Below are 27,216 nucleotides of genomic sequence, written 5' to 3'. Positions count from 1 at the left end.
AGAGCACATTACAGAACTCTATGAGGGGAAGAAATGTATGAAGACCTGACAGAAGAGGAAATCAGGGTCGACGTGGAAGACCTACGAGACTCGGTAAGAGTTTAACAGAGCTTTGGATGTTATGCGTTTTAATAAAGCAGAAAGCCCAGCTAATATTCGCTCAGAATTTTTAAAAATGTTGAGAGAAGTGGCAACCAAACGACGAGTCTGGAAATTACTAATATGCTTTCGGAAAAATATTATCAACACAATCCTTAAGATAGGAATGGTGGATGAATGCGAGAACTGTTGCACAATGCACCCAAGTTTCTGACAAGAATAATGTACAGAAAAAGGAAAAGAAATTCAAGGAGGAAATTAATGTTTAACGTCTCGTCGACAACTAGGTCATTAGACACGGAGCACAAGCTCGGATTAGGGGAGGATGGAGAGGAAAGGTGGTCCTTTTGAAGTAACCATCCCTGCATTTTCCTTAAGCGATTTAGGGAAATCACGGAAAACCTAAATCAGAAATTGAAGGTTCTGTTTAAAGACAATCAGTATGGCTTTAGGAAAGGTAAAGGCACGAGAGACAATTCAAGGGCTGTGCTTTATAACGGTTGCAACATTTAATAAAAACCAAAACACATTCACAGGATTTGTCGACAACAACATAGAATAGTGCAAGATTTCGAGATACGCAGGAAAATAAATATAAGATATAGGGATAGGTGGTTAATATACAGTAGCCACAAGATCCAACTGGAAACTGGAAGAATGGAAGACGAAGAAAGGAGTTCTCGGATTAGACGTAGAAGACAGGTATGTAGTCTTTGTTCCTTACTATTCGATCTAAACAGCGAAGAAGCCATGATGAAAATAAAAGAAAGAATTTTAATTCAGGGTAAGAGGACATCGACTATATGTTTCGGTGATGACTTGCTGTCCTCAGTGAAAATGGGGAAGGATTGCTGAACCTGTTAAATGGAATGTGTAGTCTAATGAGAACGCAGTACAGAGCGAGAGTAGACCGTAGGAAGACGCCAGTAAAGAGAAGTAGCAGAAGTGAGATTAGCGACAGACCTAATATCAAAATCTGGGGCAGTAAATTAGATGAAGAGGATTGTACTACCTTGGAAACAAAATACCACGTGAGGGAGAAAGAAATAACGATGTAATAAGCAAATAGTAAATGTAAAGAGTAAATTCCTAGCCAAAAGAAACCCATTGCTTTCACAGGAGGGCCTTAAATGTGGGGAAGAAATTTCTGAGAATGTACGTTTGGCGGATAGCGTTGTACGGAAGTAAATTATGGACAGAGGGAAAACAAGAAAATAAGAGAATATTAGCACCGGAAATGTGGTCCTATAGAAGGATGTCGAAAGTTAGGTGGACTGATAACAAATGAAATGGTTCCTCGCAGTATTGGCGAGGAGAGGAACGTGTAAACGCTGACAAGAAGAAGGGACAGAATGAGAGAACATGTCTTAAGACAACAAGGAACAATCCTCATTCTACTTGGTAGACTGTAGATGGTAAAAACTTTAGGGGAGGACAGAGGTCGGAATATATCCAACAAATAATCGTGGACATGATTGCAAATGTTGTACTCAGATAAACAGATAGACTCAGGACAGGAGAAAGGAAAAGGGCATAGCGTTAAATGACATTCAGCTTCAGAGGAGAAAATTCAATAAAAACACTTTCAATTAGTGGGTAACGCATTTACAATTTTTGTCAGGTAGCCCTGTCGGTGGTGGTTTTATTTAGCCACGTCATTTGCAACATAATTCTGCAGCACCTTATCTCTTCGATTCTCTTCTGTTCCGGATTTCCTACAGTCTATGTTTCACTAAATTACAGTGCCGTGTTCGAAACGTACATTTTCAGAAGTTTCTTCCTCAAATTAAGGCGTATGTATGATGTTAAGTAGACTTCTCTTGACCAGGAATTTCCTTTCTTGCCGGTGGCAGTCTTCTTCCTACGTCCTCATTGCTCATCTATCATGGATAATTGTGCTGCTTAGGTAACAGAATTCCTTAACTTCATCTACTTCATGATCACCAATTTTGATGTTAAGTTTCTGGCTGTTCTCATTTCTGATACTCCTACTTACTTTCGTCTGTCTTGGATTATTCTGTACTCATTAGAATGTTAATTTAATTCGAGAGATCCTGTAACTCCTTGGTGAGGACAGAAATGTCATCAGCGAATCTTGATATGCTTTCACCTTGACTTCTTATCCCAGTCTTGAAACTTTCTTGTTTCTTCGATACAGATTGAACAATAGTGGCGAGAGACTACATTCTTGTCTTACACCATTTTTAATTAGAGGACTTCTTTCTTGCTCTTCGAATCTTATTGATCCCCGTACTATACACGTATATATCCATCTTTCCCTATAAATGACTGCTGTTTGAACATCTTGCACCATTTTACATTGAAGAATTTCCTCAAGACAACCTGATAGTTATCTAACAGATACTCAATCTTCTTTCCGAATCTTCCTTACATCATTCTTGTCAGAAGTTTGGATGCATGAGCTGTTAGTAGGATTGTGCGATAATTAACTCAGTAGTCCGCTCTTGCTATCTTCGGAATTGTTTCGATTATGTGTTACCCCGGAAGCCTCATGGTATATCGCATCATGCATACAACACCGACGTGAGTAGCCAATTTGTCCCCACTTCCCCTAGTTATTGTAAAAATTCTAATGGTGTGTTATCTATCCCTCCTCCATTATTTGATATTTTAAATTTTGATTCTAGTACTGGATTCCCTCTCTTCTCCCTGTCGACTCCTGTTCCTGGTATCGCCTCATCAGACAATTCCTCCGCCTTATAGATGCCTTTAGTCTACTCTTTGCACTTATCCGCTCTCTTCTCTGAATTTAATAGTGGAATATAGGCTGCGTTCTTAACATTATCTCCCTGGCTTTTAATTTTACCGAAGGTGGATTCGTTTCATCTCTGTACTGAATCAGTATATCTGACAATCATTTCTTCTTCGACTTCTTCACAGTTCACGTGCAGCCACTTCGCCTTAGCATCTGTTTATATAATTCATAAGTGACTTGCCTTTCTGTATTTCCCTTAACCCTCGTGTACATCCTTCTTTCATCGATCAAGTGAAGCATTTGTTCCGCTGTGCGTACATCTAGGTAGGGAAATTAAATTGACAAATACCCCTTGAAGTTCATACTGAAAACCTTCAGCTGTTATTTTTATTTTAGGAAGTGCTACCATTTGCCTGTTAGGATATGGTCTATGTCCAGAAATAGTAGCAATGTGCAAAAAAGAAAACAGCTGAAGGTTTTCACTATAAATTTCATCGATTTCCTCTGATACCCATGGTTCCTGTGGCACTTACCTTCTTGATACATGTGGTCTTCTTTCCAACTTCTATGGTTTCTAAAGATGTTCATTCTTCTGCAACTGAGCTGCCTACTAAGCTATTCATTATCGGAGTATCTATAGCGTCAGCGAACTTGAGGCGTATCTCTTCATTCATTATAACATCCGTAACTCACTTCATTGAGCACTGATTCTTCCTGATTACTCTCTTAAACTTCGGCCTGCTATTGATCATTACCAAATTCTGATAGTCTATATCTAATCCGTGGTACGCCTAAAAGTCCAATATCTGATTTTGACATGGCTCTCTGACATTGATGTAAGGTAACCGGAATCTTCCCGTATCTCCAGGCCTTTTCTAAGTACACATCCTCCTCTTCTGATCGTTGAACAGATTGTTCCATACTACTAACTGAACTTTATTGCAGAGTTCAGTTAGCCTTACTCCTCACTCATACTTCGTTCCAAATCCATATTCTAGCGTAATCCTTTCTTCTACTCCTTGTATAACAACCGCATTCCAATCCCCCGTGACTATTAGATTTTCATCATCCCTTACGTACTGAATTACACATTAGGCTATCCTCATATACCCTTTCGCTGTCTTCACCTTCTGCTTGCGACGTATCCATCTATACCTGAACAATTGTCGATTCTGATGAAAAGAGCCCTGTCACTTAACTGTTCACAGTAATTCAGTCACTGGCATACCTTCGTGTTCCTAACGATTCCTGCTCCAGTTATAGCGTTTTCTATTGCTGCAGATACTATCCCGTGATCGTCTGATCAGAAACCGTAGTCTTCATTCCGTATCACTTCACTGACCCCCGCTATATTTCGATTGATCCTTAGTATTTAGATTCTCAGATTTTCTAGCTTCTTTACCACGTTCAAACGTCTGACATTCCACGCCCAGGGCTGTAGAAGGTTACCATTTCACTTGTAGCTCAATATTGTTGTCTTGGAGATCTTTTCCCGTTCCCCCTCACCTCCTCCTCCGCTTTGGAATTCCCCTCTCGGAGATACGAATGTGGGACTAGTCCGAAATTTTTGCCAATGATTGTGTGTTCTTAACGCAGTGGCATCCGTTGCCTTCTGCATCGTCTTACGCGCCGTATTGCAATAAGAATTAGAGGTAAAGGAGTTTAAATATTGAGCGATGCGGCTGGAGAAGTCACGCAGTGATACAATCCGCACACTTGGTCTGACCCAAAGTTGAAGTATAACGATAACAGTGTGGCAGCTGTAGAGACCGAAGCCGCACGACAGCTGCCGTACACCAGTCAAATTGCATTTACATGCGACTGAATACAATCATGTTTAATAGTGGTCAGTGACGACTACGGTTCACTAATGATCAAAGAACTACGAGAAGTACTCACCACAGCTGTAACGAACATGCAGGAACACAAATCTGCCATATTGACGAAAAGTAAGGTGAATATAGACACATTCATTACGCTCTGCAGTACGTGGAAACATCTGTAACAAAGTTTAGAATACCGATAGTGAACATTAACAGAAGCTTTGGAGTCAAATTTATAGACTTCTCAGATTCATAGCATTTTACGTAATCTATGCAAGTAAAAATTAATAGCCCCATGTGTGAAACATAAACACCCGAGAAAGGCTTGACCAATTTATTTTTCTTTTTCTTGTTATTGTCAAGACAAGGTTTGTATGAAACAAAATATTTTTGAAAATGCAACGGAGAAGCCGGAAATTAAAATCACTTACGAAAGATCATCACCTTACAACAGCTCGCCGATTGGCTTCACTTTTCTTGAAAACGAAATTAAAAAAAAAAATGCGTTCGTTTTGAAAGTTCCCCTGTAACAGGTTATCATAGCAAATATATCTGTTTAACATGTACATCATATTAATTCATAAATGGGAAACGTTGTTACCGAAAACCTCGAAAAGTTATAGATCGATTTCCTCCAAATTTTTACAAGACATTCTAATGAACGTTTGGACCGATATATATATATATATATATATATATATATATATATATATATATATATATATATATATATATATGTGTGTGTGTGTGTGTGTCCATCTCCTCCTCCCCTCTATATCCTTTTCTGTCCGAATGTTCAGTAGGGTCTCGTGTAGAAATTTGAAGTAAATCGGCCGAGAACACTGTGGTCCCTACACGAAGTAGAAGTGTAGGGACCACAGTGATCTTGACCGATTTACTTCAAATTTCTACACGAGACCCTACTGAACATTCAGACAGAAACGGACATAGAGGGGGAGATGGACAAGAGAGGTGGGAGCAGGTTATGCACAGAGAGATGGGAGGGGGGGTGGGTGAATAGATGCATGGAGAGGGTGCTATAAGGAGACTGGCGCCAGAGAGTGCGAAAAATTAATTTAGGATGTATGTGCAATTACCATAGGTATTTAGCAATTACGGAGGATAGCCGGGTTCGCTAGTTTGAAATTAGAAATGGTTTGTATATGATTAGATTCATTACTTTAATAAACTATATAAGAGATTTCTTCATTCTTTATACAAATAATGACGCAGCAGTACTTTCTGAACGCGATACGCATGTAAATCAAATCTCCGTACATACACTATGTAATCAAAAGTATTCGGACACCTGGCTGAAAATGACTTACAGGTTTGTGGAGCCCTCCATCAGTAATGCTGGAATTCAATATGGTATTGGCCCACCCTTAGACTTGATGACAGCTTCGACTCTCGCAGACATATGTTCAATCAGGAGCTGGAAGGTTTCTTGGGGAATGGCAGTCGGTTCTTCACGCAGTGCTACACTTAGAGACACATCGATTTCGGTCGGTGAGGCCTGGCACGAATTTGGCGTTCCAAAACATCCCAAAGGTGTTCTATAGGATTCAGGTCAGGACTCTATGCAGGCCATTACATTACAGGGATGTTATTGTCGTGTAACCACTTCGACAAAGGCTGTGCATTATGAACAGGTGGTCGATCGTGTTGAAAGATGCAATCACTGTCCCCGAACTGCTCTTCAACAGTGGGAAGCAGGAAGGTACTTGAAACATCATTGTAGGCCTGTGATATGATAGTGCAACGCAAAACAACAAGGGGTGAAAGTCACCTCCATAAAAAACACGGCCACGCCATAGCACCACCGTCACCGAATTTTACTGTTGTCACTACACACGCTGGCAAATGAGGCTCAGCAGGCATTCGCCAAAACCACACCTTGCCATCGGATCACCACGTTGTGTACCGTGATTCGTCACTGCACACAACAAATAGTTCCAGAAACAATCCCGCAGGAGAGGTCGTGGCTGCGTCGCTATCATAACAGCTTACGCTCGCGCGTTTCCTCGCGCTGCGGCGGCTACCGGCCATCGGCCACACGCCACCCGCCGCCTGTAATCGGGCGACGCAGTCAGTGTGTGTATCAGTTGTCATTTTCGAATTTGAAATTCTAATTAACATCTTGCACTTAACGATTTGAGATACTTGAAAATCTGCAATATAATAATTACTGGAAATACGGAAGCATCCGATCCCTCCCGTCTGCTTTGACCTATGACGTCACAAATATGGCGGAAACGACCATAAACCACGATTCCAATATGGCGCATATGAAGTCGTTACGTACACATTATGAGGACGAAAATACATTGGAAAACAAACACACACACAAAGCTTAGCCAGGTTACAGAAAACCGATGGGCCTTGTGCAAAGATTTTGATGGCAAAGACCATTTGCTTATAGTAGGAGGAGCACGAAACAGTCCGGCTAGCAATTTGGACTATAGTATTAGGTGTGACCTGGATGTAATAGATGCAGAAACATTTCACACTCGGGTGGAGTTTGAGGATATTTGCAGCACCGTGACCAGTCCTGGCTTACGACGGTTGTCAACCGTGTTAACAGAGAGCTGGGGGGGGGGGGGGGGGGGGGGGGTTACTGTTGGCAGAAATTAAATCTCACATCTGTGCTGTGCCTGTTGATGCAATTAGTAAGTGGGGTTACACTAGTCATGGACTGCACCTGAATAGGAGAGGGAAGGATAGATTAATTGATCTGCTTGCAGAAAATGTAAAGGGGACCAAGTGCACACAAGACAAAATACATGTGCCTACTGGAGTCAGAGGGAACTTTTTAGGTTAGAGTCAGGTTACAGACAGAGAGTATTGAAGGAGTAAAATACAACAGTGCCAAATGTCTGTAGCAGTATCCATAGAAATAAAATTTGTGAGTTTCCTCAGAACATTAGAGGACTGAAAAACAAGGATAAATGAGATTCTTGTATGCCTAGAACATCATGTAACCGCAGGGATGGAGAAGTTAAATTTAAGGGAGTACAGATTAGCATCTTATTCATGTAGAGTCAACATCGAAAAAGGAGGAGTTGTCACTTAGCCGGCCAGAGTGGCCGAGCGGTTCCAGGCGCTTCAGTCTGGAACCGCTCGACCGCTACGGTCGCAGGTTCGAATCCTGACTCGGGCATGGATGTGTGTGATGTCCTTAGGTTAGTTAAGTTTAAGTAGTTCCAAGTTCTAGGGGACTGATGACCTTAGGAGTTAAGTCCCATTGTGCTCAAAGCCATTCGAACCATTTAAAGTTGCTACATACATAAAAAGTGGACACAAAGTAAGAAATATTGAAACAAATAGTTTTTGTGTAGATCAGATCCTTGAAGCATGTGCTTGTGTGTTGCTACTGCAATATACTACTATAGTAATTGTAACAATCTACAGATCCCCTCAAGGTAACTTTTAGCTACTCATGAAAAATCTTGAGGCATTATTGAGGTACCTGTCAGACAAAAAGAAACAGTTAGTGGTTTGTGGTGATTTTAATGTAGATTTCTTAAAAGATACGGATAGGAAAAATGAGCTAGAATCTTTCTTTCTAGTATCTGTTGTAAATTTTCCAACTCGTGTGCAGCACGATAGCAGGTCACTTATCGATAACATTTTCATAGACAGTGCTAAGGCAGAAACATTTAATGTGTACCCAGTTGTTAATGGGCTATCTGATCATGATGCACAATTAATGGAAATAGCACGTATAGCATCTTACAGGATTCAGGCAGGTTCATACAAGGCAGGGAGGATTATTAATGCGCACAGAATACGGAGCTTCGAGTCCAGCCTGGAAGAGAGAGAATACGATGAAGTGTACACAGAAAATGATGCTGATGCAAAATTCAATTTATTCCACCGTAAATTTGTATCAGTATTTGAAAGTTGCTTTTCTGAAACGTTTTCCAAAAAGCCATTACAAAGTCGAGGAAGGCATGGGTTAATAAGGGAGTTAATAGGTCGTGTACGAAGAGTAGGGAAATACATGGACAGGCCAGAATAACTCGGGATCCGGCGTTACTTGCTTACTACAAAAGATGCTGTAATATTTTAAGGAAAGTAATTAAGAAGTCGAGAAGCTTACGTGTTCTGACAGAACTTAATAATGCGGATAATAAGACCAAAACTATGACGAAATAAATCTCAAATGAACAGTCTGATATGAGTGTGCATAGGACACAATATTTCGGCAGTCGACGACGTTGCCATTATCAGGTGCGCTGATGTACTGACCGGCGGTGGGCCGGCGCCAGGTTTATATAGGACAATCCTCCTCGAGCTCCTCCCTCAGGCGCTTCCTATGAGTCGGTGTGGTCCGTTCCCCGCGCGCGGTCCAGGTGCAGCGTCCGTTCTCCCGCCGTCTGGGCGCTGCGTCCTAGGTCTTCTCGTTCAGGAGGGTCGGTCGGCACCGCTCTCGTTATTCTTCCCTCCTCCCCCGGAGAAGGTACACTCGGGGAAATATCCTTTTTCTTATTAATTCGGGTGATCGCGGGTCGCCAGGATGTAACAGCTGTCACGATTTAGTTGTGGCTCCCTTACTCTGATCTCTATGGCTTCTTTGATGACACAGTCCCAGTATTTGGAAGTCTGTGGCAGGACTTTGGTTTGGTCATAATCCATGCTGTGTTGTTCCGATAGGCAATGCTCAGCGATTGCCGACTTACTGGGGTGTAGCAGTCTAGTGGGCCGTTGATGTTCTCGGCATCGGTTCTCAATGGTACGAATGGTATGCATACACTACCGCATTGGCAAGGTATCTGAGAAACCCTTGATTTACGTAGACCAGGATTGTCCTTGTCACTACCAACAAGGCTCTTGGTTTTTCTTGGAGAACGGAAGATCTAACGTAATTCGCTTCATATTCTACCCACTAGTAATAACAAATAGTTCCAGAAACAATCCCGCAGGAGAGCTCGTGGCTGCGTCGCTATCATAACAGCTTACGCTCGCGCGTTTCCTCGCGCTGCGGCGGCTGCCGGCCACCGGCCACACGCCACCCGCCGCCTGTAATCGGGCGACGCTGTCAGTGTGTGTATCAGCTGTCATTTTCGAATTTGAAATTCTAATTAACATCTTGCACTTAACGATTTGAGATCTCATACTTGAAAATCTGCAATATAATAATTACTGGAAATACGGAAGCATCCGATCCCTCCCGTCTGCTTTGACCTATGACGTCACAAATATGGCGGAAACGACCATAAACCACGATTTCAATATGGCGCATATGAAGTCGTTACGTACACATTATGAGGACGAAAATACCATGGAAAACAAACACACACACGTTCCACAAAAAGCCTAATGACACTAACGGGACAAGCGTGGGAAATAGGGGTTTTTTGGGTGTGGACAAAATAAATATGAACAAATTTAGACACCCACCCCCATACAAAACCACACAAAACGACGAAAAAAACAGACATCACAAAACTCCCCAAATACCACTAAACACAATATCATCTGGAATCGGACAATTCACTTGACCTATAGACCTCACCAGCAGCTCACGATCCCATAAATTAGGTCCTAACACTTCCCTTGACCTATATAGCTCAAAAACATCTCCCGATACCAATACCAACATTCACAGTCACACATTGGGATCGAACACATCTCCACATACAGCCTTTCCTGGTCCGAGACGCAGGAACTTTAAGTAAGCCTCAGTTCTTCACGACGTACTGAACACTTCACGACTTCAACCAAAAAATCCGAATAGTTGAAGAAATTTTATTAGAGACAACGCACTGTCTCCCATCATAGCCGACAACGGAAAACTGTTGACCCTGTCAGTCATAATCATACCTACCAAAGACATAAAAAAATCGGTTTACCAAAATTCATACACGACGCCACACTCAGAAACTAAACCAAAAACATCACCTTACACACCAGAAGAGAGCACCATCGATCGCATCAAAACGACACCTACAAACACCTCACGCCTAACTGTCATAGTACTTGCAGTGGATACTGATGTGCCCTGGAATTTCTGTCGATGGTTTGGATAGATGTCTGCCTATTATACATTACGTTCCTCAACAAATGTCGACGGTCTCTGCCAGTCAACAGACGAGGTCGACCTGTACGCTTTTTTGCGGTACGTGTCCCTTCACGTTTCCACCTCACTATCGTATCGGGAACAGTGGCCCTAGGGATGTTTAGGAGTGTGGAAATCCCTCTTTCAGACGTATGACACAAATGATACTCAATCACCTGACTTCGTTCGGAGTCCTTGAGTTCCGCGGAGCACCCCATTTTCCTCTCTCTACTGAGGTCGTTGATATTTAGTACCTGGCAGTAAGCGGCAGCACAATGCACCTAATATGAAAACCGTATGATTTTGGGGGTGTCTGGATACTTTTTATCACATGGTGTACATTGATTATATTATGTGTAGGTTTTAAAGTGTTCGAGCTACTCCTCACAAGCCATAAATCCCCGTAGTCACTGCCGAGTGAAACTTGTGCTGGTGTGAAGTGCGGTACCACTGGATAGTGGATAACTAGAAACGAGTGAATTGGGGTTATGAATCACGCACTATCTTGTGGCAATCCAATGGGACAGTTGTGTATGACGAATGTCTGGAGAATATTACCATGCCCTTATATGTATTGCCAACAGTGAAGCAAAGAACAGGTGATGTTACAGTATGTGAGTATTTTTCGAAGTGAGTGTGTAGTCGACTTAATACGCTTAAGAAAACGCTGAATACAGAAGGATATGAAATCATTTTGTGGGATTGTGTTCTGAATACAGTAGGAAAATAGTTTGCAGACCATCATTGTTTTTATGACCATGAACGTTCACTATGTCATAAAGCAGCCACTGTGTGACAATAGTTTGTTTACTGTCTCATCCTTGAGGTGAACTGTTCCGGCCTGAATCACATGAAAATCCTTTGGGATTAATTAGACCACCGTCTTCGCGTCATACCCAAGCATGCAACATCACCACAACATGCTCGAAATATAGTGAAGTTCATGGTCCATATCTCAAACGTGTTTCGCTACTTATGTCATTTTCAGTCATCTTCATTTGTAAGTGCACAGAGACGGCGGTGTGCAAACAGTTGCAAGTGACCAAAACTTACGGACTTTATTTCATGTGGTTGCACATCGATTACCTAAAAGGAAATTGCCCAACTGTCAGTCAATAAGATTAAGTGGACGTTCTGAATATAAAAAAAAGTCAACAAATCACAAGAAGCGTTTCCGCCACTGTAGAGAACAATAGGCACATAGTAAAATAAAAAAGAGAAACTTTTAAGTGCATACATGCATATATACAGAGTGATCAGACGGAATTTGAGAAATAATTGTTAAGAAAAAGCATTTCAGAGATAATTAGCATTGTCATTAGCCAAACAGGCAGTTCTGTATGCAAATTCAAGAGGCAAACCAGGTACAATTATCGCGAGACTACTCAACTTTTGATTCTGGTTCGATCCTTACTACCATCCCATTCCAATTTTTGTATCGCTCTCTTGTTCGGTTTTAGGAAACCAGACGAAGGATACGCTTGGTGACCAACAACCTTACAAACTTTTGAGACATTTTCTTACCACCCTGTATACATGAAATAATTAAAAAAAATATAGTGACCACCCATATTGGTAAGCATAGTCCAGAGGACTGTTGTGGCTGGCACATACCAATGTGTGCACTGTGGAATAATGTATCACCAGTAAGTCTATGAGTGGGCATAGTTGCAGTTACTCGGCAGACCTCGAGTTTTTCCGGGGTTAAGATCAACATACCTAGTAACACATGGCCCATTCACATTAATATTACCACCGTCTATGTTCGAGGTGGATCTGCGGTAATCACTCACAGAGAGCAGGCAACAGCACTATGAGGGAAGGGTATGTAATGTCGTGGGGGACGCGGAAAGCAGTGCCCTCGTTTTCGTAATGTGGAAACGTTGCGATTTATCTGACGCCAGAAGGGCATGATCATTGGCTTTCGGGACAAGGGTGGAAGTATTCTAAGCTCTTTGGAGCAGACGTGTGTGTTTACACAGTGCGTTCGTAAATATAGGTGTTTTCTCATGGAAAAACAATTTATTAATGCAATATTATAGCTTAAATAAGTAAATTAATATCTATTGTTATCCATATATTGTAGGTGTCACTTTTACTTGCGTACTTATAGTGGAAAGTTAACTGTTCAAAAGTGCAAGCCTTTAGTGTGGGTTTGTTTTCGTTGTTGACCGCAGTAAGTTACGTGATTACTCAATAATTTCCGGGTAGTGTCTGTGTAGCTGTGTTGTGAAGAGTATCGTATGTGTATAGCTTGCATTCGGTTCGTGTTTTCTGTACTTCCGTATAGTTAATTTTCCATATTGCGCAGTAAAGTCGTTAAGTGGTCTTTCTGTTTCCATTACAGTATTTATACATAATTCAGTGATAGTGCCTGTTCAAATTTGTCATTAGAAAATATGGAGCCTCTTCAGTTTCTTACTCGTTTAGTGATTTCCGCCACTATAACCTACGGCAGCAGTTAACTTCGCGCTGTTTACATTCGCCTGCTGCTATATTCGCCTGACGTCCAGAACTTCTCTGCTCATCTCACCGCAAGCTAAGTTACTTTCTGCTAGTTATCAGTTGGCGTAGAGGAACTGTTTGTAATGTAATTTGCATTGTTTGAATTTGTGTTGTTTGTTTGTAGTGTAATTTGTATTGTTTGATCTCCCGTCATGTGTGACAAATGTGGATGTTGCCGTAGATTAGTGAGCACCGGTGTGAAATGTCAGGATTGTGAGTTGGTCTTTCAATTGGGAGATTGAAACGGAGAAGTTGTTATAGTGCCAGATGAGGCTCACCAATGGAGTTGCAGATTACGTAACCGTAACAAGAAAATCGTGGAACAGGGAAAACAGATTTGTGCCCTTCAGGCTGAACTAGAAATGGCGTACTTTGAATTAGACAGGTTGGAGGAGGAAAGTGACAATGGGAGCTGTGAACAGGTAACAAGTCCTAGTCAGAAGGAGGAAACCTCAGCAATCACTTTTCAGCTTCCATTGAGCAGTCAATTTGATTTTTTACCTGAAGTAGAAGAGCCTCAAACAGTTTTTGAGCAAAGTAGGGTGCAGCAGACTCGTAGTAACGATTGTAATGATAGGTCGGGGATAAAGTCAAGCACAAAGAGAAGAGTCCTGCTGTTAGGTAGCAGTCACGGTAGAGGTGTAGGCCAGTAGGATATAGGCTAGGAGTCGAGTACAAGGTCACAAGCATTATGGAACCTAGTGCCAAGCTTAGCCAGGTTACAGAAAACCGATGGGCCTTGTGCAAAGATTTTGATGGCAAAGACCATTTGCTTATAGTAGGAGGAGCACGAAACAGTCCGGCTAGCAATTTGGACTATAGTATTAGGTGTGACCTGGATGTAATAGATGCAGAAACATTTCACACTCGGGTGGAGTTTGAGGATATTTGCAGCACCGTGACCAGTCCTGGCTTACGACGGTTGTCAACCGTGTTAACAGAGAGCTGGGGGGGGGGGGGGGGTTACTGTTGGCAGAAATTAAATCTCACATCTGTGCTGTGCCTGTTGATGCAATTAGTAAGTGGGGTTACACTAGTCATGGACTGTACCTGAATAGGAGAGGGAAGGATAGATTAATTGATCTGCTTGCAGAAAATGTAAAGGGGACCAAGTGCACACAAGACAAAATACATGTGCCTACTGGAGTCAGAGGGAACTTTTTAGGTTAGAGTCAGGTTACAGACAGAGAGTATTGAAGGAGTAAAATACAACAGTGCCAAATGTCTGTAGCAGTATCCAAAGAAATAAAATTTGTGAGTTTCCTCAGAACATTAGAGGACTGAAAAACAAGGATAAATGAGATTCTTGTATGCCTAGAACATCATGTAACCGCAGGGATGGAGAAGTTAAATTTAAGGGAGTACAGATTAGCATCTTATTCATGTAGAGTCAACATGGAAAAAGGAGGAGTTGTCACTTAGCCGGCCAGAGTGGCCGAGCGGTTCCAGGCGCTTCAGTCTGGAACCGCTCGACCGCTACGGTCGCAGGTTCGAATCCTGACTCGGGCATGGATGTGTGTGATGTCCTTAGGTTAGTTAAGTTTAAGTAGTTCCAAGTTCTAGGGGACTGATGACCTTAGGAGTTAAGTCCCATTGTGCTCAAAGCCATTCGAACCATTTAAAGTTGCTACATACATAAAAAGTGGACACAAAGTAAGAAATATTGAAACAAATAGTTTTTGTGTAGATCAGATCCTTGAAGCATGTGCTTGTGTGTTGCTACTGCAATATACTACTATAGTAATTGTAACAATCTACAGATCCCCTCAAGGTAACTTTTAGCTACTCATGAAAAATCTTGAGGCATTATTGAGGTACCTGTCAGACAAAAAGAAACAGTTAGTGGTTTGTGGTGATTTTAATGTAGATTTCTTAAAAGATACGGATAGGAAAAATGAGCTAGAATCTTTCTTTCTAGTATCTGTTGTAAATTTTCCAACTCGTGTGCAGCACGATAGCAGGTCACTTATCGATAACATTTTCATAGACAGTGCTAAGGCAGAAACATTTAATGTGTACCCAGTTGTTAATGGGCTATCTGATCATGATGCACAATTAATGGAAATAGCACGTATAGCATCTTAAAGGATTCAAGCAGGTTCATACAAGGCAGGGAGGATTATTAATGCGCACAGAATACAGAGCTTCGAGTCCAGCCTGGAAGAGAGAGAATACGATGAAGTGTACACAGAAAATGATGCTGATGCAAAATTCAATTTATTCCACCGTAAATTTGTATCAGTATTTGAAAGTTGCTTTTCTGAAACGTTTTCCAAAAAGCCATTACAAAGTCGACGAAGGCATGGGTTAATAAGGGAGTTAATAGGTCGTGTACGAAGAGTAGGGAAATACATGGACAGGCCAGAATAACTCGGGATCCGGCGTTACTTGCTTACTACAAAAGATGCTGTAATATTTTAAGGAAAGTAATTAAGAAGTCGAGAAGCTTACGTGTTCTGACAGAACTTAATAATGCGGATAATAAGACCAAAACTATGACGAAATAAATCTCAAATGAACAGTCTGATATGAGTGTGCATAGGACACAATATTTCGGCAGTCGACGACGTTGCCATTATCAGGTGCGCTGATGTACTGACCGGCGGTGGGCCGGCGCCAGGTTTATATAGGACAATCCTCCTCGAGCTCCTCCCTCAGGCGCTTCCTATGAGTCGGTGTGGTCCGTTCCCCGCGCGCGGTCCAGGTGCAGCGTCCGTTCTCCCGCCGTCTGGGCGCTGCGTCCTAGGTCTTCTCGTTCAGGAGGGTCGGTCGGCACCGCTCTCGTTATTCTTCCCTCCTCCCCCGGAGAAGGTACACTCGGGGAAATATCCTTTTTCTTATTAATTCGGGTGATCGCGGGTCGCCAGGATGTAACAGCTGTCACGATTTAGTTGTGGCTCCCTTACTCTGATCTCTATGGCTTCTTTGATGACACAGTCCCAGTATTTGGAAGTCTGTGGCAGGACTTTGGTTTGGTCATAATCCATGCTGTGTTGTTCCGATAGGCAATGCTCAGCGATTGCCGACTTACTGGGGTGTAGCAGTCTAGTGGGCCGTTGATGTTCTCGGCATCGGTTCTCAATGGTACGAATGGTATGCATACACTACCGCATTGGCAAGGTATCTGAGAAACCCTTGATTTACGTAGACCAGGATTGTCCTTGTCACTACCAACAAGGCTCTTGGTTTTTCTTGGAGAACGGAAGATCTAACGTAATTCGCTTCATATTCTACCCACTAGTAATAACAAATAGTTCCAGAAACAATCCCGCAGGAGAGCTCGTGGCTGCGTCGCTATCATAACAGCTTACGCTCGCGCGTTTCCTCGCGCTGCGGCGGCTGCCGGCCACCGGCCACACGCCACCCGCCGCCTGTAATCGGGCGACGCTGTCAGTGTGTGTATCAGCTGTCATTTTCGAATTTGAAATTCTAATTAACATCTTGCACTTAACGATTTGAGATCTCATACTTGAAAATCTGCAATATAATAATTACTGGAAATACGGAAGCATCCGATCCCTCCCGTCTGCTTTGACCTATGACGTCACAAATATGGCGGAAACGACCATAAACCACGATTTCAATATGGCGCATATGAAGTCGTTACGTACACATTATGAGGACGAAAATACCATGGAAAACAAACACACACACGTTCCACAAAAAGCCTAATGACACTAACGGGACAAGCGTGGGAAATAGGGGTTTTTTGGGTGTGGACAAAATAAATATGAACAAATTTAGACACCCACCCCCATACAAAACCACACAAAACGACGAAAAAAACCGACATCACAAAACTCCACAAATACCACTAAACACAATATCATCTGGAATCGGACACTTCACTTGACCTATAGACCTCACCAGCAGCTCACGATCCCATAAATTAGGTCCTAACACTTCCCTTGACCTATATAGCTCAAAAAAAACTACCGATACCAATACCGACATTCACAGTCACACATTGGGATCGAACACATCTCCACATACAGCCGTTCCTGGTCCGAGACGCAGGAACTTTAAGTAAGCCTCAGTTCTTCACGACGTACTGAACACTTCACGACTTCAACCAAAAAATCCGAATAGTTGAAGAAATTTTATTAGAGACAACGCACTGTCTCCCATCATAGCCGACAACGGAAAACTGTTGACCCTGTCAGTCATAATCATACCTACCAAAGACATAAAAAAATCGGTTTACCAAAATTCATACACGACGCCACACTCAGTAACTAAACCAAAAACATCACCTAACACACCAGAAGAGAGCACCATCGATCGCATCAAAACGACACCTACAAACACGCCACTCTTACAAACTAAATTCCGCGCCGTCCTGAGGTCACACACAACAACAGCCTTACGTCACGGGTCAAAGCAGACGGGTGGGATCGGACGCTTCGGTCGATCCTAATTACTTTTGGTATAATAGGGGGATAAATGCAGAGGAGGCACCTCGAAAGATTTGAACTGTGAGTAGCGCGAGTGCTTTTGGGAAAAATTCTCCAAGAAAAGATATACTTGTTTTAACAAAGAACGTTCTGACATTTGCATTCAACAGGCAACGTTCAGAAGTCTGGTGTAGCACTACTGCACGCTCTAATTCGGAAGGACAAAGCCCAACAGAGTGACTATTATTGAAATTTTGCTTGAATGTCATCAGGTCGCTCATTGAGCATTCCTAAGCAGTAGTGTAGCTGGTGACGCGCTATGATGCCTTTATCGCTAATTTCCTAAGAAGAAATGGAAGACTGAGTTGTACCAAAAGACCTAAACTCGAGCAAAGAGTAGAGTGAGCATAATATTTTCTATCAGATAGCTTCAAAAGTGTGTTTTGCACTACGAATTATTCCCCAAGGATGTGTCCACCAGAGCTGGAATTTTTTGCCAACAATCGAGACACCTTTCGTTCTCTGTGCAAGAAAATTGCCGACAAAACCACATCACGTGTGCTACTGCATGATAAAACATTCTAATGATTTGAGAAACAAAGCTACCCAGGAGATTGATAGGGAAATCATGTCTCAGTCATTTGTTCCACTGATCACATACCTTTAAAATTTCACCTTTCCCTTTCTTGTTCGATCAACCGCCAAGGCAACTCATTTTAGACGAAAATGCTCTTCAAACTTCGCTGGTTTAATGACATCGTTAGAACCAGTAGGTTTCTACAGGCGTAGAATTTGTAGACTACTTTAGCATTGTCAAACTGTTTTAGATATTGTGAAGGAATATACTGTTGCTGATTAATTTCTTTCTGATGATTAGTACTGTATTCAATAAACTAATGGAAAATGCAATTAAAATATTCAATGTACTAATACAAATTTAATTCAATTTACTATAGAAACAGTACGATGGCAGTCTATCTTAATAAAGCATTAAGTGTCTGTAAGACAATTGTGCCTATTTTAACTCGAATTAGAAGGATATTACCGACTGGTGAGTTCTAGAATGTGTGTAATTACTTCATGTGCTGTAGCATACTCCAGTATTATGAAAATGTGGCAGTTCATAGATACAATTATGTATTTACAACACAAAAAAATATGTCGGCAGAAAGTAATAGTGGCATTATGAATTTTGTGGTTCCACAAGGTTATCGCTCTGACTCTATGGGACACTGAAATTGCAAGACGCATTTTGCTCGAGCGTTGTCTTACGATTCCCTTATTTAGTTTCTATCTGACTGCTTGTAGCTATGCTACAAAAAAAAAAAAAAAATTAAAAACCTGGCATTCAGCGAGTCTCGAAAAGCGAACGAAAGCAACGTGTAGCTGGTAGGCTGGCACATTGCCTCATAGCTAGCGAAGAGGTACGGTATGTGTGTGTGTGAGAGAGAGAGAGGAGCTTACTTATTGGCCCAGTAGCCGCTGCGACAGAGAAATAGCAACATGAGACACGAGAGAAGTTTTATTTCACGCGTGAAACGACTTTCGTGGACTCAAAATCGTTAGCTGATATCCTTATATCACATCTCAAGAGAAAATCTTCACATTGTTCAATTGAAATGACAAGATAATATGAAGTGAATTTAGTAGGTGAGTTCTGTGCCATCAAGGAAGTAAATCGTCAGTCACAGAGTTGCCAAACATATTCTTCGTTGTTGACAAGTTTCAGTTATGCTGCCAGGAAGGATAGCAGCTGTGAGTGACCTCGGGAGTGATTACAGCTGCGTCTCAAAGTTGCGGGTGGCAAGGGCCGCAAGATCCTCATTATATTTCAATGAGTCTTATTCGGATTTCTGTAACTAGGTTTGAGGGCTGGAGTGTAATTACTTGCAACACACTGATGCACCGAGTGCAAACGAAACGTCATAAATTAATAACTGCGACAATTGTTTGTGTTTTACTATCTTAATCGGACCTAAACCTTGAAAGCGTATTCACCAGACGCGATTCACAATTTTGGAGCTTCTCCAGTGGCTGATATGGCAACTTATCTTTGCTATACGATATTGTTATTGAGATCACTGTCATTTTTACACCCACAAGAAGTCAGGCATAACCTGGCTTCCTGTTGTCGGCGTTTCTGACGGATATTCTGCCATTGTTCGAAAGGTGAAAACTTAAGGTGAATTCGAATATTCCATATGGTGAAAATCTGATGTTTCTATTATTCTAGCTCTAACATTCAAGAAATAGTTACAATAAGCGGCAAAAAAGCTCCTGTGAACCAACAATTAATAATTCAGTCATAATTAGTGGAATCTGTTAAACTCCGTCTGTCATCTGATGACTGTGAAAAACTACGTTTTTCATCTGTACAGCACCGCAGTATGAAGAACTCAAGGGTATCGTAGGATTCCTATACATAATTTCGTTGTGTTTGTTTTCAATGACAGTGCTGGAAGAGCGAAACATCTGACTTGAAATATACTTTCCAGCAGGATTTGAATCTTGGCTACAGTTGCAGTAGCACGTCCAGTGAGGTGTCAAGAATGCGAGCATTCACTCATTGCTGTCGTATAGGCTAGGGCACAAAGAAGCAGGTTTCCCACAAAGTAAACGATGAGAGACACTGTAATTAACGCCTAAAGAAACCATCTCGCAAACGTATACTTTCCAAATCAATGTCATTTATTAAACATGAATTGTTCAGAAAATTACAACTATATATAGTAAAATGATTAGGTTAATTCATATCAGTCCGTCACGATCGCTGAGTTGCCAAACACATTCCGAACAGCACTCAAGATAGACACGTGTGTGTGTGTGTGTTTGTGTGTGTGTGTGTGTGTGTGTGTGTGTGTGTGTGTGTGTGTGTTCTTTCAGACATGTCGGAAAGAACAGACACTACGATTCGAAACAGACAACCTAATTAATCAATTAAATACCAAAGGATGGATATCTTGGCTGTCACAGGGCATTAAAATACAGCTACGGCATCAGATGAAAATTTGTGCCTGACCACGTTCGTACCCAGATTCGTGGTGTCTTTTCTTTTGGACATGTCTGAAAGAACAGACACTACACATACATGCATATACAATGTGTTTCAGGAGGAACAGTAGATATTTTAGCAGGTGGTAGTGTAGACGAATTGCGTAAGAAATTCCATATAAATGATTCTACTTTTATTGAGGGCAGAGATACAGCTGTCAGTACATAACCCTAACAAACTCAAAGCTAAGGTAAATGAGAACGTTCAAAGTTGATTCTCAAAAATTCCCCCACCAACTTCAATGCACTTTTGACTTCTTTTGGTAACAGCAAGTGTAGCTCTTCTGCGGTTGTCTTCGCATTCTTTCATGAGTGCTGCACTATTCGTAATACGAACTGTCAAATCGGCTATTGTGTTTACTTTTTCTTTGTAGACATCGCCTTTCAACCTTCCTCACAGCCTTCTAACTGGTTTGATGTGGCCCACCACAAATTTTAATCCTGTGCCAACCTTTTCAACTCTTAGTAACACTTGGAACTCACATCTTCAATTGTTTGCTGGATGTAACAAATGTCTTCTCTATAGTTTTTACCCTTTAGAGCTACGTGTAGTATCATGGAAGTTATTTTCTGATTTCTTAACAGAAGTCTTGTCAGCCCATTCTTATTTTTGGCAGTGTTTTCCACATTTTCCTTTCCTCGCCGATTCTACAGAGAACCTCGTTATTACTTATCTTATCAACCCATCTGATTTTCAACGTTCTTCTGTAGCGCCATCTGCAGTCACGGACTGTGCAGCTGGTCCCGGTGGAGGTTCGAGTCCTCCCTCGGGCATGTGTGTGTGTGTTTGTCCTTAGGACAATTTAGGTTAAGTAGTGTGTAATCTTAGGGACTGATGACCTTAGCAGTTAAGTGCCATAAGATTTCACACACACATTTTTGTAGCACCATATCAAATACTTCGTTTCTCTTCTTTTCCGGTTTTCCCACTGTCCACGTCCCATACTACCATACAATGCTGTGCTACAAACGTATATTCTCGGAAATTTTTTGCTCATCATGAGGCTCATGTTAGATACTAGTAAAATTCTCTCGGTCAGGAATGCTCTTCTATCCAATGCAAATCTGCTTTTTATCTCCTTCTTCCTTCAGCCGTCATGGATTATTTTGATGCCTATGTAGCAGAATTCCTTAACGTCATCTACTTTATGATCACCGGTTCTGATGTTAAGTTTCTCACAGTTTTAATTTCTGATACTTCTCATTACTTTCACCCTTCTTCAATTTACTCTCAGTCCATATTATGTACTCATTCAGCTGTTCATTCCATTCAGCAGATGCTGATCCTTAATTTTCACTGAGGATAACAATGCTATCAATGAGCTTTATCATTGCTATCCCTTCACAAGAGAGTTTAGTTTCACTTCTAAAGCTTTCTTTTATTACCATCATCGCCTCTTTGATGTGGAGATTGGACAGGTTACATTTCTGTCTTACACCCTTCTAATCCGAGCACTTCGTTCTTGGCCTTTCACACTCATTTTTCCCTCTAGGCTCCTGTACACATTGTACGTTATCCATCTTTCCCTATAGCTTACCCCTATTTTTCTCAAAATTTCGGACATTCTAGATTTTCGACCGCTTTGTTCATGTTGAAAAATCTGATGAACGTTTCTTGGTGTTCTTTAGTCTTGCTTCCATTATCAACCGAAACATCAGAATTGCATCTTTGGTGGATTTACCTTTCGCAAAGCCAAACTGATCGTCAGGTAACAGAATCTCAATTTTCTTCTCCATTCTCCCGTGTCTTATTCTTGTCAGCTATGTGGGATTGTGCGATAATTCTCACAATTGTCCGTTCTTGCAGTCTTCGAAATTATGTGCATAACGCTTCTCTGAAGGTTAGATGGTACACCGCCACACTCATACATTCTACATATCAACGTGAACAGTTGTTTTCTTGCAGTTTCCCCCTATAGTTTTAGAAATCCTTATTGAGTATTATCTACCCCTTATGCGTTTTCTGATCTTAAGTCTTCCGAAGCACTTTTAAACCTTGTTTTAGTAATGAATCCCCCATCTCTTCCCTGTCGACTCACGTTTCTTCTTCCATTACGTCCTTCATGTAAGTCCTCATTGGGACTCTCCGTTTCCTGTTTCCACCTATCTGCTCTCTCCTCTGCATTTAAGAGTGGACCTTCCATTGCGCTTTCAATGTCATTGCGCTTGCTTTTAACGTGACGAAAGTTCTTTTAAATTTTCTGTATGCTGAGTCAGTGTTTCCGACAGTCATTTCTTTCTTGATTTCTGGACATTTCTCATGTAGCCAGGCCACCTTAGCTTCACTGCACTACCTATTTATTTCATTTACAAGCGACTTGTTTATCTGTATTCCTGAGTTTTCCGGAACGCGTTTGTACTTCCTTCCTACGTCAATAAACTGAAGAATTTCTTCTGTTATCCATGGTTCTTTCACAGTTATCTTTCTTCTATCGACGTTTCTTTTCCGCAGCTTCCTGTAATTTCCTCTTTTGAGAAGTGTCCATTCCTGGCTAACTGAACTACCCACTATTCATTATCACAGTGCCCATAAATTCAGATATCTTCAAACGTATCTCTCCATTCTTTAGTACTTCCGTATCCGAATTCCTTGCGCATTAATTCCTCCTGAGAAATCTCTTAAGTTTCAGCCTACTTTTCATCACTAATAAACTCTGATCTGTATGTATCTGCTCCTTGGTACGTCGTACAATCCAGGATCTTATTTCAGAATCTCTGCCTGACCATGATGTAATTTAACTGATATCTTGCTGTTCCTCATCCTCTTGTGATTCTTGTACAGAGTATTCGGTATTACTAGCTGAAATTTATTGCAGAACTCAATTAGTCTTTTTGCTTTCCCATTGCTACCGGGTGACCACTATTGAAGTATATGAAAAAAAAACCAATGTAAATTAGCTACGAACTACGGCGAGCACACACTTTATTCAACATGTACACGTCACTACAGATATTTGGATTTTGGTTATGACATGTTCAATATGCCTGCCATCATTGGCGATGATGTGACGCAGACGAATAGCGAAATTCTGCATGACCCGCTGAAGTGTCGAAACATCGATGCTATTGATAAATTTCTTAATGTCTGTTTTCAGCTGCACATGGTTTTGGGGTTATTGCTGAACAACTTGGCTTTAATATAGCCCCACAAAATGGAGTCTAGTATGTTCTGGTCCGAAGAATATGGCGGCCAATCGAGGCGCATACCAGTTGCCTCTGGGTACCCTAGGGCCAGAATGTGTCCCCTGAAGTGCTCCACCAGGACATCAAACCTCTCCTGCTTCGAACCACGTCTTGTCGAAATCAGGATCACTTCGGATGAAAGCATCTTCTAAAACCTTCTCTTACCATTCCGTAGTCGCCATGTCATGAAGGAATAATGTACTGATTATTCTGTGACGGGACATTGCACACCACGCACTAACCCAATGAGGGTGAAGAGAATTCTCGATAGGGAAATGTGGACTCTCAGTCCCCCAGATGCGCCAATTTTGCTTTTTCACGAAACCATCAAAATCAAAGTGGACTTCCTCACTAAACCAAACCATGTATGCGCATACTAATTCCCATCATGACCTGGGGCCAACCGTGCAGTTTGAACGTCCTAATGCAAAAAGTTTAGAAGTTATAGCTATTTCGTTTCATATAGTTCAACGAATGTCACCTTCAGCTACCAAGCCCATATTCCCCCGTAACCCTTTCTTTCAGTCGTTTCCCTGCAGACACATTCCAGTGCTCCATGACTTCTTCCCCCTTTACGTACTGAATTAACTGTTCAGTATCCTCACATACTTTCTCTGTCTCTTCATATTCTGCTTGCGACATTGGCATATTTACCTGGACAGTTGTTACTGGTGTTGGTTTGTTGTTGATTCTGATGAGAACAACACTATCACTGAACTGTTCACAGTAACTCATTGTCTATACTACCTTCCTGTTCACAAAGAATACTACTCCCTTTATACCACCTTCGGCTGCTATTGATATTACCCTATACTTGTCTCACCACAAATCCGTATCTTCTTGCCATTTCACTTCACATACACTCAATATATCTAGATTGAGTCACAGCATTTTCTTCTTTGAATTTTTTAGCTTCCCTGCTACGATTAAACTTCTGAATTCCGCATCCCTACTCGTATGGCGTGACCCTTTCGTTGGTTATTCGATCTTTTTCTCATTGTCGTCTTCCCATAGGCAGTCCGCTCTGGGAGATTCCAATGGGAGGCTAGTTCAGAAGTTTTGCCAGTGGATAAACCATCATGATGCTTTTTCAGTTACAGGACACATTTGCTGTGGATGTATGTTAGGAGTTTTGAAGGCAGTGTTTTCCATTGCCTTTTGCATCCTCATGCCATTTCTGATATTTCCACCTTTCAGGGTCAGTTTCCTACACAAGGGAAGGAGAGTCCCCTGAACCTCTATCCGTTCATGTGTCATATTTGACAAGGCATTTGAAAGAATCTGGGTGACTTCTAATGTTGGAAGTCTTCCGCCACCAATATATTTACTTTACCGCAACTCCATCCGGTAACCAATCAGTTTGTTCAGTTTATCATAGTGGTTGGAGCTCTTACACCCCTTTGATAGTGTTTATTGTGGGATTTTGTGTTAGACCGTTTGCATGAGTTCTATAGGTTTGTTCCGAGCCTTCTTGAATTTTGATATCGTTCACGACTGGTAGATTTCGGTTTCCCATATGGGGATTCCACCAATTGTATCTCTTGTCAGTATTCTGCAGTGTCCTGTGCCATTAACGAAGGAACCAGGAAGATGTTTATTATTGTGTCTTCTCTTCCTATTAAAATTTGGTGGACTATGTTTGGCATGCCGAGCATTGTGTGGCGGCAGCATCTGTGGCCGCATCATGGGATTGATATGCCGCGAGAATGAGATGGTGTGCATGAGGGCGAGTATTTAGTAGTGCCATTATATTGATTGTTATTATTAATCATGCTAGTTGTTATTACCTAAAATTATTTGTTTTCAACTAAGAATCATTTAGTAAAATTAACAGTAAAGAAGAAGCTGGCAGTACCGTAAGATCTACAGTTGGGTGACAGACCTGAAAGCTTTGTTCCTGTTATATACATTTTTTCATGTGGCGTAGGACTAATATTTTCACCAGCGACTGTAACGACGGAGGGCAACGTGCCATGTAAGGTCTGCTTAACAGTGGATATCTGCTACTGTACGCTACTGATCTGTGATGTGACACTGTCTTACCACTCCGATAAATTTGCAGATGAGTTTAATTCGATTTTATCTATTTCCTCTGAACCACATTTTTGAGACGAGACTGCAGTGGAAGATTGTTGTGCTAAATTTGGCATTTCTGAAGCTACTCTTTCGCTATAGGTAATCGAGATCTCAGAGGACATTGTTTCCTGTTTAGACAACATACCATGCAGCGCAATCAACTATTCACTTCGCTTACGTGATTTTTCGTAATATGTAGTCAGAATTTCATTTAACTGAATTTTGTTTAATTCAACACTTGATTTGATTAACGCCTCTAATTTACGATAAAAAACTCTAAGCAGATCTCTTATGGGCTGGCGATTGAATTAATTTCCTTGATATTAGCCTTCGATTCAATTTTCTGAGCTGAGGCTTCAATGTTTTCGGTGGCTAGATCAGCGAACTCGCTTGCCAGCATTACATTATATCTCATTATGTGTTTCAAATCTCATTTTGAGTGGCTTTCGTATTTTTTCACATCATTATGTGACTGAATTCATGTGAGTAGAACTACGTATCTTTATTTTGATACCAACACACATATAACAATTTGCTGAAATCAACTTCCACAAAGACGACATTAGCTTTCTGAAACGAATGAAGATTGGTGTACCATGATGTGCACATGCAATGTAAAATCAGCCATCTTGTGCTAACGAACTTCATTATTGTTAAAATTAATTCCTATAAAAATTTTAAAACAGTCAAATAATGAATGAATCCGTGCAGCGGACCATTAGAATTATTTAGAAGAATCTGCTATGTCCATAGTTATAATTATTTTTACAGTAATTATTTTTCAAAATTAAATGGTTCTTCCTCTTCTCTCCATAGTCCATCTTTTTGTGCTACAGGAAATCGACACAAAAATTTGTAACTAAGTAATGACAATAAAAATGTGTACACAAATCTACATCAAATAATTGTCCTGTCACAGTCACCCAGTGTAACGTGTCCCCCTATCATATGATAGTATGTCGTATAAAGCTTAAATGTTTGAAGGTTAAATTTCTGATGGAGGACACATAGAACAGCGGACAAGAAAAACGAATTATTTTGCTCCTGAACTGAATGACATGGCATCTTTAGTGGCTTAACATACTCTTCCTAGACAGAAAACTGATGTTATCATAGTCAGAGGTCGTAGTTGGAAAACGGTAAGATTGATAATGCCAGATTTAGTAGCTGCCATAGTTAATGCAAGAAACCTTTAATCAAAATAGGAAAGATGGTCGGGTTCTGTTAAAATTATAATCTTTTGCTTAGAATGATGTATCCTGTAACTGAGAAACGATACTGCATTTTTGGCCCTGAAAGACTGAACGG

The 27,216-nt window shown here is 41.2% G+C and overlaps 1 protein-coding gene across 1 annotated transcript in view; it reads right to left on the bottom strand.

Annotated features, from left to right (window-relative positions):
- The window catches only part of LOC126279086 (uncharacterized), a 53,662-nt gene that overhangs the window by 10,941 nt on the left and 15,505 nt on the right, over positions 1-27,216 (bottom strand). Inside the window, exon 4 of the mRNA XM_049979587.1 lies at positions 4,715-4,814. Within this exon, the coding sequence (XP_049835544.1) occupies positions 4,715-4,814 (100 nt within the window). The remainder of the gene's footprint in view (positions 1-4,714; positions 4,815-27,216) is intronic.

The sequence above is a fragment of the Schistocerca gregaria genome, chromosome 1, assembly GCF_023897955.1.
Source record: "Schistocerca gregaria isolate iqSchGreg1 chromosome 1, iqSchGreg1.2, whole genome shotgun sequence".
In the NCBI taxonomy this organism is placed as follows: Eukaryota; Metazoa; Arthropoda; class Insecta; order Orthoptera; family Acrididae; genus Schistocerca; species Schistocerca gregaria.
Note: the sequence above shows the minus strand (reverse complement) of the source record. Positions and strands in the feature narration are given on the sequence as shown.